The 14,777-nt window shown below is 43.2% G+C and overlaps 1 protein-coding gene across 1 annotated transcript in view; it reads left to right on the top strand.

Moving 5' to 3' along the window:
• The window catches only part of MYBPC3 (myosin binding protein C3), a 201,763-nt gene that overhangs the window by 165,442 nt on the left and 21,544 nt on the right, over positions 1 to 14,777 (top strand). Inside the window, exons 22-23 of the mRNA XM_082271091.1 lie at positions 5,727 to 5,861; positions 13,411 to 13,578. Coding sequence (XP_082127217.1) covers positions 5,727 to 5,861; positions 13,411 to 13,578 — 303 coding nt within the window. The remainder of the gene's footprint in view (positions 1 to 5,726; positions 5,862 to 13,410; positions 13,579 to 14,777) is intronic.

The raw sequence follows: 14,777 nt of genomic DNA on the forward strand, positions 1-14,777 counted from the left end.
TTGTTTAAGAAGTATTCCATTGATAGAATTCTTTATCCTGCCATTATTTGGACTGTGTTTATACAGGATATGCCTTTATCCAAACCCAAAACTATCTGTCTAGACATTCCATCGTTGTAAGGGCTGGGATGTGTGAGTGTGGAACAGAGTATAATGTGAAGGGTGAGTACATTCTTGTAGGGTCTGTTAAGTCTGTTAACAACGAAAAACTGGAGTACCCAGTCTATGGACCATTGACTTTCATGGGCAGTTTAGAGCACTGAAGATTTTGCACCTGGCCTTGCCTATAGGAAGAAAGGAAAAGAATTTAAACGCCATGTGCTCCACTATGTCTCTGAAGGTTTGGGGTTACTGAGTGAAACACCCCATGGATTGAGTCTTGGCTTTGATGTCTGTGGAAGTGAATTCTGTAGAAAAGTGGATGTGGTATTGGACCTTGGGCCACCCACAACCACCAGGTCCTGAATGTTGCAAGGTAGCGATGAGCATCCCAGTCATGAGGGGAGAACATACCTTCGTGTTCATGCACTACAGTAGGCACAGGTACTGGCTTATCAACCACTGCAATACTATGCTAGGGAGCAAGTTAGAATGCCTCCCAGGTTTTTATTACTCAAACATAAGAACAAACAGGGAGCTGGATTCACATTTTCTAAGTATCACTGAAATTGTCACTGGGCATACTGGCTTTGGTTCAAGCAGCATTCCGCAAAACAGGAACTACCCTTGGGAAAAGGGAAATAACCCAGAGGTTAAATATATATAGGATAAAGTTTCTCTGCCCTATAGGCCCACATCGCCAAGTACATGTAAAACAGAAATATTTCAGTAGCAATGTTTTTTTTTTTCTGGGCATATAGAAAATGTTACCACAGAGTAAATTCATAAAATCATAAAGTTTTCAATACAAATATTAAAATTGTATAGAGCAGTGATGGTGAACCTTGGCACCCCAGATGTTTTGGAACTACATTTCCCATGATGTTCAACTACTCTGCAGAGTACATGAGCATCATGGGAAATGTAGTTCCAAAATATCTGGGGTGCCAAGGTTCGCCATCACTGGTATAGAGCATCATATCCACTGTTTGCAAAGTAAAGTTCACAAATCTTATTTCAGTTCAACATCCACACGTTAGAGCAATGTGTTTCGAATGCTTCAAACATCTTCATCAGGAGCACAAAAATTGTTCACTGATTAGTTGACCGGATTTATATTTATCGCTTTGAAGCATAAAGATTGAATTTGCAAATGACTGACATCTTTGGATCTTTGCACACGCTGCATTCAGCATACTTTTTTTTTTCGGATCTGAACGCAGCTCTATTCAATTCAATATAACCTTGCACATGGCGGCATTTAGCTCTATTTATTAGAGTAGCCTTCAGGGACATAAAACCGTTAAGTCCTGCATTCAGGGAAGAGTATTTTTGTGTTTTTTTTTTATACTTACAAACACCTATATATGTGGAAACGGGTGCATCCATCTGCGTTTGCACGTAAATTTGCTCTAGCGGCTAGAATAAACACAAAAGTATTTATTAAGCCATTACATGCGTGTTTTGTATTGCATCTTTCTGGCAGCAAGATCCAACTTTTATATTAGTATTTAGTTATGCCCATGTGCATGAGCCAAGTGACATTCAAGAGATCAAGCGCAGCAGCAGACACATCTAATTTGTAAGTCCAAAATGAAAAGAATCATGGACAGTTTTCAACTGTGTTATTGCAAGTGCACTAATATGGCTAGAGTCACCTTAAGCATGATGGAAGGTTCTTTTCATAAATCGTTATGTCACCTAAAGTCACCTTTCACACATACTCAGCGGGGTGACTCACTAAGAGTAAAGTGATCCTCGGTGTTCTCTTCTTTGTACTCAGGATCTATATATATGCCTATAGGATGCCTTTGTTTTAATGAGAATTGCCAGCATCTCTTTCTGAGGCCATTGAACTCATTTACATTGTATTCTCTAATATGTATCTACAATTATCATTCACCTTGTCTGGTTTTGATCTAGTAAATGTGCTGATGGAAGTGTGCTGGCTATATTTAGAGGTGAGAGCATAAGGGTGATTGGGGATGAAGGCTCAGAGTACATGAAAGAAATGTTCTTAGCTATAGAGAAGGGGTGGGAGCAGGGTCTTGGTTAAGCTCATCCTCTCTCCCCCCCCCCCTCCCCTTCACTCGTCCAGATCCTTAGTTCATAGGACTCTGCTTTCCTTCTACCATCCTCACACTTCTACGAGGAGTTGGGTTTCAGTATCTGAAGGCTCCATCTAAGCTTGAAGACATAGAGCCACCATGACCCGTGTATCATTTGAAGAACATGTTCAAGTGCATTTCACAAGAAGAAAAATACAAAAAAAAGAAAAAGGTGTGGACGACCTCTGTTTTACTGCTCGATGGAATATTTCAGTGTATTATTTTGGTGGATGCTGTCTCTACTGCTTAGATGGTTGGCTTATCTCTGCTAAGTGGTGGGACCAAGTTGGACTACAGACACTGGCTGGCCTCTTCCAGAAAAATCGTTGAATGTAGTTATACTATTTTTCATATGAAGCCCATTTTTATAGCTCTGTGCCAAAAGGTTTCAATCCAGATCGTTTTAAGGGCCACATTGCATATTATGGATTTATGAAGGAGTTAAATGTGTGGGGGCCCATGGCAACCAATTAGGTTTCCTACAAAAGAAGATATTTGCTTAACTACTGCAGGCTATACTTTGGCACAGTATAGGTAAAATTGTCATAACTCCGCCTCTCACTGTGTAATTGTAGTCTTAGTAAAATGATACTTGTGTTATTGATGCAAAATGCTGCATATTGTTGGAGGTGACATTTTTTTAAATTAAAATTGAACAAGATTCCAGCACATTCTAATTATTTTTATTTTTTAGCAATAGAAGGAAGCAAACCTTGCTTTTTAATAGTTTTACATTAATGTTTAGTGATTTGGCCTGCCCACAATGCTCACCAGAATGAAAAACATGATGAAAACATTTTTTATAGAATTACATGATTTTTAAAATTAGAGGTTATCTGTAGAAGATAGGACTTTTCTTTTGTAATAAGTTTATTGTACGTACTGCAATGATGAGAATTTATGTTTCCATGGTTGATCCAAATATAAATGATGAATATGAAACTCCATACTGATGTATTCCCCTTGTTCAGGGGGATAGACGTATTCAATAACTGCAGTAACCCATAGCCTGCAGTTCATCTATAACTGATCAGCCTATAATCCGAGCATATGATTGGGCCCCCCTAGGTACAGACATACCCTCTGTAGTTCTGCTCTAGACTATAGACACCAACAGCCTAGGAACAGTGTGACATTTTTTATTATAAGGGAAAATGCAGTACCTGCAAACAGAATTTATCAATCCGTGGAAATCTGTTCCGTTACTCTGGGTTCATTGTGCTTTGCTGCCTTACTATACACATAAATATGTCTATTGAGAGTGTACTGCAAAAAATGAAATCTTATGCATCTCACTAGGTATCAGTTAACCTGATTTCCATATAGAACAAAAGCAAAATATATACAGCCATCATACTCATTTTTATTTGCATAATATAATTATTTATGTATTTGTCCTTGTTGCACAAATATTAACCAGGACTAATAGGACAAGACAAAGTAATTGAGGTTTATAGATATTCTGTATTGCAATGTTAAAGATAAAGATAGATAGATAGATAGATAGATAGATAGATAGATAGATAGATAGATAGATAGATAGATAGATAGATAGATAGATAGATAGATAGATAGATAGATAGATAGATAGACAGAAGGGACACTTGTGGAGTGTGGATTATTGTTAGAGCAGAGGTGGTAGAGGATGGAGGCAGCAGAGGGGTCACTTGTGGAGCAGAGTGAATATTACAGGGGAGGTGGCATGGGACAGAAGCAACAGAGTGGATATTTGTGGAGTGGCTGTGATTGTTAGAGTGGAGGTGGCGGAGTGCAGGGGCAGCAGAGGGAGACACTTGTGGAGTTGTGGTGTTTGTTAGAGTGAAGGTGGCGGAGTGCAGGGGCAGCAGAGGGGTCACTTGTGGAGCAGAGTGAATATTACAGGGGAGGTGGCATGGGACAGAAGCAACAGAGTGGATATTTGTGGAGTGGCTGTGATTGTTAGAGTGGAGGTGGCGGAGTGCAGGGGCAGCAGAGGGAGACACTTGTGGAGTTGTGGTGTTTGTTAGAGTGAAGGTGGCGGAGTGCAGGGGCAGCAGAGGGAGACGCTTGTGAAGTGGTGGTGTTTGTTAGAGTGGAGGTGGCGGAGTGCAGGGGCAGCAGAGGGAGACACTTGTGGAGTGGTGGTGTTTGTTAGAGTGAAGGTGGCGGAGTGCAGGGGCAGCAGAGGGAGACACTTGTGAAGTGGTGGTGTTTGTTAGAGTGGAGGTGGCGGAGTGCAGGGGCAGCAGAGGGAAACACTTGTGAAGTGGTGGTGTTTGTTAGAGTGGAGGTGGCGAAGTGCAGGGGCAGCAGAGGGAGACACTTGTGGAGTGGTGGTGATTGTTAGAGTGGAGCTGGCAGAGGGCAGGGGCAGCAGAGGGAGACGCTTGTGAAGTGGTGGTGTTTGTTAGAGTGGAGGTGGCGGAGTGCAGGGGCAGCAGAGGGAGACACTTGTGGAGTGGTGGTGTTTGTTAGAGTGGAGGTGGCAGAGGGCAGGGGCAGCAGAGGGAGACACTTGTGGAGTGGTGGTGTTTGTTAGAGTGGAGGTGGCAGAGGGCAGGGGCAGCAGAGGGAGACACTTGTGAAGTGGTGGTGTTTGTTAGAGTGGAGGTGGTGGAGTGCAGGGGCAGCAGAGGGAGACACTTGTGGAGTGATGGTGTTTGTTAGAGTGGAGGTGGCAGAGGGCAGGGGCAGCAGAGGGAGACACTTGTGGAGTGGTGGTGTTTGTTAGAGTGGAGGTGGCGGAGTACAGGGGCAGCAGATGGAGACACTTGTGAAGTGGTGGTGTTTGTTAGAGTGGAGGTGGCAGAGGGCAGGAGCAGCAGATGGAGACACTTGTGAAGTGGTGGTGTTTGTTAGAGTGGAGATGGCAGAGGGCAGGGGCAGCAGATGGAGACACTTGTGAAGTGGTGGTGTTTGTTAGAGTGGAGGTGGCAGAGGGCAGGGGCAGCAGAAGGAGACACTTGTGGAGTGGTGGTGTTTGTTAGAGTGGAGGTGGCAGAGGGCAGGGGCAGCAGAGGGAGACACTTGTGGAGTGGTGGTGTTTGTTAGAGTGGAGGTGGCAGAGGGCAGGGGCAGCAGAGGGAGACACTTGTGAAGTGGTGGTGTTTGTTAGAGTGGAGGTGGCGGAGTGCAGGGGCAGCAGAGGGAGACACTTGTGGAGTGGTGGTGTTTGTTAGAGTGGAGATGGCAGAGGGCAGGGGCAGCAGAGGGAAACACTTGTGGAGCAGAGTGAACATTACAGTAGATGTGGCATGGGACAGAGGCAGCAGAGGGGACACCTGTGGAGTGGCAATTTTTTTGTTAGAGCAAGGGGGACAGTAGAAGCAGAGGTGCTGATTGTTGGAGCAGAGGTGGCAGAGGACAGAAGCAGCAGAGAAAAAACCTATGGAGTGGGGGTGATTGTTAGAGCGCAGGTGGCAGGGGATACTTAAGACCAAAATGATACAGTAAAGACAGACACAGATAGCTGTCAGTGCTGTTTTGTGAAACCAATGATATCATAAAAAAACTCACATTACTTCCTTTGATTCCTTTTAGCTCCTACCAGTGAGCCCACTCAGCTGACAGTGGACGATGTCAGTGACACCAGCATCACACTGAAGTGGAGACCTCCAGAGAGGATTGGTGCAGGAGGTCTGGATGGCTACATCGTGGAATACTGCAAGGAGGGTTGTAAGTGTTACACTCCCGTCAGTCCTCAATGTTCTAAGAATCTGAGGAATGAACTGTCTAGTCTGGACACTCTCAGGGTTTACACATATGTTACAGGAAACGTTTGTCCCTGGAACTGCCCCTAGTGACATACTATATACCATGACTGCCTCCTTTCCTCCATTCAATTACATTTGCTTTGTGTAATTATTTGTCAAGTGGGAAAGATATGATCTCATCTACATAACGTTAATAGTGGAATAATTCTAACGCCACGAGACAGCCCTAGACTTCAGTATTAAAGCACAGTGACACCCACATTTTTTTTAATATTGGATATACTATAGGAAGGTTTGAAACCACTGTGAAGTTTTTTTTTATTCTGTCTGTGTCCCCTCCGGGAAGGTCTCCTTCCTTTTTTTTTCATGGTGACCATTGTCATGGGACAAAAAGTGATGGGAAATACAAAACTGGGTGATTGTCACTGGAGGGAACCGAAAATGATGAGAAATCTTCCAATGTGAACACCTTTTACAGTCTAAACATTGGGGTGATTTTGTATTGTATACAGAACAGGAAGTAAAAGGAAATATCCCCAATAGGATCAAAAAACAGTTTTAATGAATCTGTACTGTATCCAAAACTATAAGATGCACTTTAAAGTAGCAATTCTCAACCAGGGTTCCAACTAGCCCTATGGCTCCTCTGAAGCAGTAGTTGTCAACTGAGCTAAAGGGGGCCTCAAATGCATCCCCTGACATCACCAAGGGGCCACACATTATGTACAAAATATGTAATACCTAAGTGGACTATGAAAAACTGCAGACCTAATAGAGGAAATGATGGTAAGAGAGTGTAAACATGCTACATTTTTGGCTGGGTATTTGCTGCAGAAGACAATAACGAAGTGGGAACATGTTACATGGGGCTAGTAGAGATCTATGCTATTACCCTAATCAATGTTCTCACTACAGACTGCTGAGGTCCTCAGCCGCAGGTTGGGCCCCAGGGCTCTAGAATATAAAGGTTCCTTGAGTTGTAACTGATTGATCTCCCATTTTATGGTTCCTGCATGGTTCCAACACCACTTGGCAAAGCTATCAGCATGACACCAATGATCTTTTTAGCTGTCTTTAAGTGGGATATTCTTTCCACTGACCACCGCTGTGAGTGGCATTCCTACTACTGGCCACCAATGTAAGAGTAGATACATATTCGCCAGCACACCAAGGATCTTGCAAAAACAGTTCAAAAAACTTTATTCCAGATAAGATCACATCAGAAAAATATAGTGCAACGTTTCGGAGCCGCACGAAGGGGTCCTGTTCGGCTCCGAAACGTTGCACTATATTTTTCTGATGTGATCTTATCTGGAATAAAGTTTTTTGGACTGCTTTTGCAAGATCCTTGGTGTGCTGGCGAATATGTATCTACTTGTAACTGATCCAGTTGCCAACTGGTGATCGCTTCAGCACCCAGTACACACGAGCCTACAAACCAGGAAGGTGTGCGATAGGAATATGAACTATACACCAATGTAAGAGGAGATTCTTTACACTGACCACCAATGTAAGAAGACATTCTTCCTACTGATCACCAATGTAAAGGGACTTTCCTTCCTCCTACTGACCACCAATATAAGGATTATTCTTCTCACTGACCACCAGTGTAAACAGCAATCTTCCCAATGACAGCCAATGTAAGGGGATATTCTACGCACTGACTACCAATGTGGGAGGACAGGTTATTTACCTGCTCATTATGGTAAGCCTTCTGACTTTTAATACGTTTTCAGACCAGGAGTTTTGATTTCTCTCTGAAGCACTGATCTTGAACACAGATCAGTGCTTCAGAGAAAAGTGCTCCACTTTTGTTGAGAAAATTGATGTACATTGCAAGGATTTTAACAAACTTTGTTGCAGATTCCTACCTTTTGTTATTCTGAAGAAACTACTGTTAGTTCCTCTGTGCCCCTGTGATATGCAAAAAGAAACAAGGGTGCCAGGTCACCATAGGAAGTAATGAAATCAATGTTTTATTGCTGAACACTTACATAAAAAGAGGGAAAGATCAATGTGATGGCAGGCAATGTCAAGGGCATGGAATCCCCAAAAGTTGGTGGACTGGAGGGTAACGTGGGACCCGGGATGCCAGCACCGACTGTGCTGCGGAGGACCAAAAGCAGAGACTGCCTCCTGTGTCACACCGTTCTCCGCTTCTGGTCCTCGGCAGCACAGTCGGTGCTGGCATCCCGGGTCCCACGTTACCCTCCAGTCCACCAACTTTTGAGGATTCCATGCCCTTGACATTGCCTGCCATCGCATTGATCTTTCCCTCTTTTTATGTAAGTGTTCAGCAATAAAACATTGATATTATTACTTCCTATGGTGACCTGGCACCCTTGTTTCTTTTTGCATATCACAGGGGCACAGAGGAACTAACAGTAGTTTCTTCAGAATAACAAAAGGTAGGAATCTGCAACAAAGTTTGTTAAAATCCTTGCAATGTACATCCATTTTCTCAACAAAAGTGGAGTTAAAGCGGAGTTCCACCCTGGGAAAGTTTTTTTTAATAAAAATACCCCCGGGACAGTCAGGGCTAGTGCATTCCACAATGGCTAGCCTCTGATCTGTCCCGGGTTGCACTTACCTTTTAGAAGAAATACTTACCTTGAAAATGTATTGTCCAGCGCTGCCATCTCAGGTGTGGGCAGCTTGAAGCCAGCGCGATCCTCTTCTGCATCCTCTTCCGTCTTCTTCGGTCCCACGATGCACTGCACTGGCCCCGCTGTCACTTCCGGTGCCGCAGTGTCATCCCTGCACAGCTTCTGGGCATGCCTAGAAGCTGTTTAGCAAGGTATGACGGCGCCTGCACCGGAACTGACGTCGGGGCCGGTGCAGGGGCATAGATTCCTGGGAGCGATGACGTTCAGCTCTCATCATTAGACCCATCTAGCACAATGCAGTATGTTCTTTATTTACTCTATTCTGTATGAGGAATACCATTTGATCTGGAAATAAAATGGTCTAGTAACATATATTTTGGTCCCCATTTGCGCAGAACAAATCTGCATGCAGTTTTACATGACAAATAGCTCTCCAACTCCAGATAAATACACCCCTTGGACAATTGTCACAGGAAGAGGTGTCCCCATTGTTTGGGGGTGGGAGAATAAACAACAATAAAGACCTGGCAGAGGTTCTAACCCACCACTCTACCAAAATGCAAAAAAAGTGTCTTTAGATACATTTATTCTAGGTCTGGTTGGAACTAATGTTTTCATGGTGGCTGATCTCTAAATGACAGGACAAAGATCTGGAAAATAGACAGTGATGGATTTAGTGTCTGTTATCATTAGCACATTAAATGCTCCTTATGAAGGCACAGGATCATCCCAGACTGTTCCTGACACTAGAGATCAGATTAAAAACTCATCCTTTGCAGTTCCTCCATGCCTCTTCAGAACTGGGTCCCTGCCATCCTGAGCATTCCAGTCTTATTGTAATCCCCTGGGACCCAGGATGGATGCCAATGATGAACACTAATATAATCCAGGCTCACTATTCCTGTAATAATTAATAAGGTGCTACCTAAGCCCCTCGTCATCTATTTACTGCTGGCCACCACCCAACTGATAATAATTTAAAAAAATGTGGGCAAGATGTTTGCTGGGCTTTTACCAAAGTCCTAGCATCCGTCCTTGGTCCTTCAAGCCTGGTGAAGCACGCAGATTGTGCCCGCGTGCCCAAAAAGCCACTGGGAGGACTTAGAGTACACTTTACTGGAGGGGGGGCACCTATCCTCTTCTACCATCTGTAATAAAATAAAATGACTCAGAGAACCCGATATCTGATATCCTGGCTGCAGGCGTTGGGATAAAGCACCAAGCGCTCGCCAAATGTATGAAGAAATGTAGGAGTGTGTGCGTTCTTGGCGGACGCGTAGGTTTTATTTATAAACATTACCCACTCCACTGTGCCGATAAGCCCAAAGCAATTTGCCAACACATGCATTAATGTGCCAGCTCCGATCAAGCCAGTTGTCGGGTATTTTTATACAGTACGCTCTGCAGTGCTGGCACTCTTTCAGCTTTGTGCAGCTATAAAATGCAAAGAACATGGAGGGCATAGTGAGGGCTCATTCACACCAGTGGGAACGCATTAAAGTGTGCTGGGTGCATCATACACACATGCTGCAATGAATTGGAACAACTTTCAGCTTTCAGCGCACACCAAAGCAACATGTTGGCGTGAACTGAAGCAATAGGATAAGGCAAATTGCCCAATGGGCTGGAGTGAATGAGCCCTAAGCCAAATGCAAGGAAAAAAAAAACAGCATTTTTGCTTGCACATGATTGGATGATGAAAGTCAGCAGAGCTCATGCTCATTTACTAAGCTCTGGAGCAACTGCTCTTGCAGAGTGCAACTGCACTTAGCAAAGTGCAGAGTGTATTAGGGGAATTTACTAAGACCGGAGCAGCCAGAATCTGAAGTTGCCATGTATGAAAACCCATTAGTTTCTATCTTTCATTTTCAAAGCCTTATGCCTCGTACACACGTTCAGATAATCGTACGACTTCGTTATTCGTTACTCGATGTTACTCGATGTCCGCCAGTCACACTGCGATCGCTCCTGTGAAGGGAGAAAGACAGAGCAGCTTGTGTAAACAAGCTGCCTGTCAGTTCTCCCTGTGTAAAAGTAAAGATCTGACCGTTCTACTATGTAGAACGGTTGATCTTTGCTTTTACACCAATAGCAATGTCCCTACACAGTAGAAAGCACGCCCCTAGGACACACTTAACCCCTCCCTGTCCAATAAAGTTAACCCCTTCCCTGCCAGTGTCATTTTTGCAGTAACAGTGCATATGTATAGCACTGATTACTGCAGTAATGTCACTGGTAACCCCAAAAGTGTCAAAAATGTCAGTCAAGGGTCCGATCTGTCCGCCGCAATGTCGCAGTACCGAAAAAAAAATCGCAGATCGCCGCCATTACGCGTTAAAAAAAAAAACACCAAAAATGACAAAAATCTTTCTCTTTGTTAGTAAACGCGATAACTTTTGCGCAAACCAATCAAAATACGCTTTTTGCGATTTTTTTTACCAAACATAGGTAGCATAAAACAAATTGGCCGAAAAATGTTAAAAAATTTTGATTTTTACTTTTTTTTTGGGGGAATTTCATATAAAAAAATGTGAAAAATATTGTTATTTTTGCAAAATTTACGCTCTTTTTTTGTTTATAGCGCGTGATCAAAAAATCGCACAGGTGATCAAATACCACCAAAAGAAAGCTCTGTTTGTGGGAAAAAAAGGACGTCAAATTCGTTTAGGTACAGCGTCGCACGACCGCGCAATTGTCCGTTAAAGTCACGCAGTAAAAAATCGCAAAAAAACCCCTGGTCCTTTAGCAGCCAAATCCTCCGGGGCTTAAGTGGTTAACTTGAATCTGTATGCAGTGGTCAACAGCACTGTGTGCGCCATCAATTACCATTTGCATTGCTTAACCACATAAGCCTATATTTATAGTAGAAGTATGTATGTTATATATACTGCATAATGGGGCTGGTTTATAAAAAGAAGCAGCAGCAATAATACATCAGCCAATCAGTGAGCTGAAAATAAACTCTGACTGAGTGTGTTGGATATTTATGGGTAAATGGGATTTACTCCTTCTAAATATACTGGTTGCCTGGCTGTTTTTAGCATTGGCACTTCAGAGTCCCAGGCCTAGAACAAGGATAGTTGGATAAAATAGGTCATTTCCTGAGCTCTATACTTGTCAATGTTTTAGAAGAAATGAAGTAAAAGCAGCCATGCAATTCGAATTTAAAAAAAGGACAATATTACCAGACTAAAAATTACTTTTGTGGCAGGCTTCCTTAAATGAAGAATTCCAGGTATGGATATTTTTACATAGTTACATTGTTCCAGCTTGGACCAATGTAATTTTGTAAATACCATACCAGTAGGTTCCCTTAAGAAACTGGGAATTGTTGCAGAAGACACCGCCACTCCAGTGATCGCCACTTGCTTCCAAGTCCCCTACTGAGCAGCTACCCTGCCACATTGTGAACACAAGAGATCGGCCGCTCTGCATGGGCACCATTTAGAGCTCACTTTGCATTTCGTCAATGTATGCAAAGTGTTCCCTGATTGGACATGGTGGCAAGGCGGAGTGGGGCTGTTTATTTTGTCCAATCAGAAAAAGCTTTGCATTCATTTAGCACATGCAAAGCATTCTTTCAGTACTGCCTGTGAGAAAGTGGCAGTAGTTCAGTCACTTGGCATAGGACCCGGAAGCTAGTGGCGATCATTGGATTAGTGGTGTCTATTTCAATGATTTCTAGCTTCTGGAGGGATCCCACAGGTATGGTATATACAGTAAATAGTTACGTTGCTCCAAGCTGGACCAATGCAAATATGTAAAAAAAAAAGTCATACCTGAAATTTATCTTTAAAGCAGAATTTATGAGTCAGCCCAAGCCAGGAGCTATCAGTACTTTTAAAACTAAAAGCGAGAGAAATACAAGCACAAACTGCCACTGCGTTCTGATAAAAAAAATTGCTAGTTGCTTGGCTGTCATAGCAATCATCTGTTACTTATGCTAAACAGGTATACAAATCAGAGTAAGCATTTTCAGTACAGGAGAGGAGCCTGTACAACTGTGCAAGACTAGAGGAAAGGCTGGTGTTCGGCTTTAACCAGGAAAAAAAACTCAAAATTAAGGATGCTGGTAAATCTGTAGACTGGCCATTCTTAATTTTTTTAACATGGAGGAACCCTTAAAATACTTTCTAGTTTCAGAGACCACTGCCAATAACTACTATAGCTACAGCTCATGGTACATTAGCATGGTGGCTTTTGGAAATAATGCTCCTTATATTGGTGGTCAGTGGGAAGAAAGCCTCTTACATCGGTGTTCATTGGGAAGAATGCTCCGTACATTGGGGGATCATTGGGAAGAATGCCTCTTATATTGGGGTCAGTGGTAAGAATGCTCCTTTCATTCTTTCATTTGGGGTAAGTGGGAAAAAAAAAAACATCTTACAATGGAGGATCATTGAGAAGAATGCCCCTTGGATTGGTGGCTAGTGGGAAGAATTCTCCTTACATTGGTGGTCAATGGGAAGAATGCTCCTTACATTGGTGGTCAATGTGAAGAATCCTGTTTATATTGGTGGTCAGTGGAAAGAATTATTCTTAGATTGCTGGTCAGTAGGAAGAATGTCCTTAGATTGGTGGTTAGTGGGAAGAATGTTCCTTACATTGGTGGTTAAAATGCTTCTCGTACAGATGGCTAAAAAATTGCTAGGGTCAGTGGAATGTCAGAATATGTTAAAGGAACCTCTAGCAACTTCTGGGGAGCCTTGTTTAAGAAAGCCCACTTATTTCTGGATAATATAATTTGTTGGAAACACTTTTTGACCTCTCCATGTATTGTCCTGAAAAGTGGAAGCTTACACCATCCCCAGACATTTGTCTATTGATGGCTTGGCATCTTTATCTCCTTTCCTCTCGATCTCTTGGTTATCTCTGTTCTCACTGTGTCTTTGTTGTCTTCTACAGCTTCAGAATGGGTACCAGCTCTTAAAGGCCTGACTGAAAGGACCTCAAGTCTAATAAGAGACCTGCCCACCGGGGAGAGACTTACTTTCAGGGTCAAGGCCATCAACCTGGCAGGACCCAGCGAGCCATGCACCATGAAGGAGCCTGTAACCATCCGGGAGATCATGCGTAAGTTCACTAAAATGACACATGATGGAAGATAAAGAAGGAGCCTAGCCAATCCTTTTTTCAGTTTTAGATAGTGTAAGGAGGGGTGTCAGGTTTTATTGCTGTCTGGTATGAGGATTGTCACCTCCTGCCAAGAAAAAGTGGTTGGGTCAGGCAACAGATGTACTGGGTCCATTTAATGAAATTGTAGAAAAAGTAAATGAGCACAAGTTATTTTTTTACACAGCCCCCAATCAGAATTCTTGGTTAGTCTTGTCATCAAAATAAAGTGAAATCTGACAGCCCAGAAGTGTATACCTCTCATTCTCTTTAGCTTTTTTTCACAGTAAAAAAAGTGTACCTGGGCAGTAGCTAAATGGGGGGCCCAAAAAAGATCCTGCACATGGGCTCTTTTGTAAAATACTTCACCACTGGTTTAGGGGGCAAGTAAAGGCCCGTACACACGTACCGATCGTCGGCATACAAACGTCGGTGGACGAAGGATCTGCCGATTGTACGCGTGTTAGTATGGTGCCTCCGACAGATGTCTGCGCACAATCCGCGGACAAAAGTCTTTCGTGCAAACATGAAAATATTTGTATGCCGACACCAGAACGGACGATTGTTCGCCTGTCAGTACACAATTCGGCCGACAGACCGCAGATTTGCAAGACTGGGCATGCTCAGAAAATAGAAAACACAGGGAAAGTTAACCATTACATGACATCACAGTCATCGCAGTCGGCGGACAAAATTCTTGTGCTGTCCTTGTGCTGTCTTTGCACTTTTCAGCAGACACCGACATCCCGGGGAGAAAAGAGGAACATTTGTAAGCCGACCATCGGTACGTGTGTACGGGGCTTAAAGGACAAATGACTAGTCTCCAGTATTTCTTGTAGTCTCCCTGCAGTTGGATTTCCCTATTACTGACTTGCCATGCTTTGTTCTGCACCTCGTGAAGGTGGCCATCTTGCTAGAGGAGACAATCACATTGTTTTCTGAAGAAGGACTTTGGAAATTGCTTTAAACCCAACTCTCTGGACGCCATCCATTTACAAGCTTTAGAGGATAGCATCTGTTTCCCTCAGCTGTGTACAAACCATATGCTGGTAGGAGCTGTGCTATCCAGAGCATCTAAAGACGTCTTTTTTAGCTGTATGAAGAAAGTCAGTATGCTATGATTACACAGCTGAAGTAAGTAGATAGTATTCTGTCTAAAC

This window comes from Pelophylax lessonae (assembly GCF_965119305.1).
Source record: "Pelophylax lessonae genome assembly, chromosome: 10".
Classification (NCBI taxonomy): domain Eukaryota; kingdom Metazoa; phylum Chordata; class Amphibia; order Anura; family Ranidae; genus Pelophylax; species Pelophylax lessonae.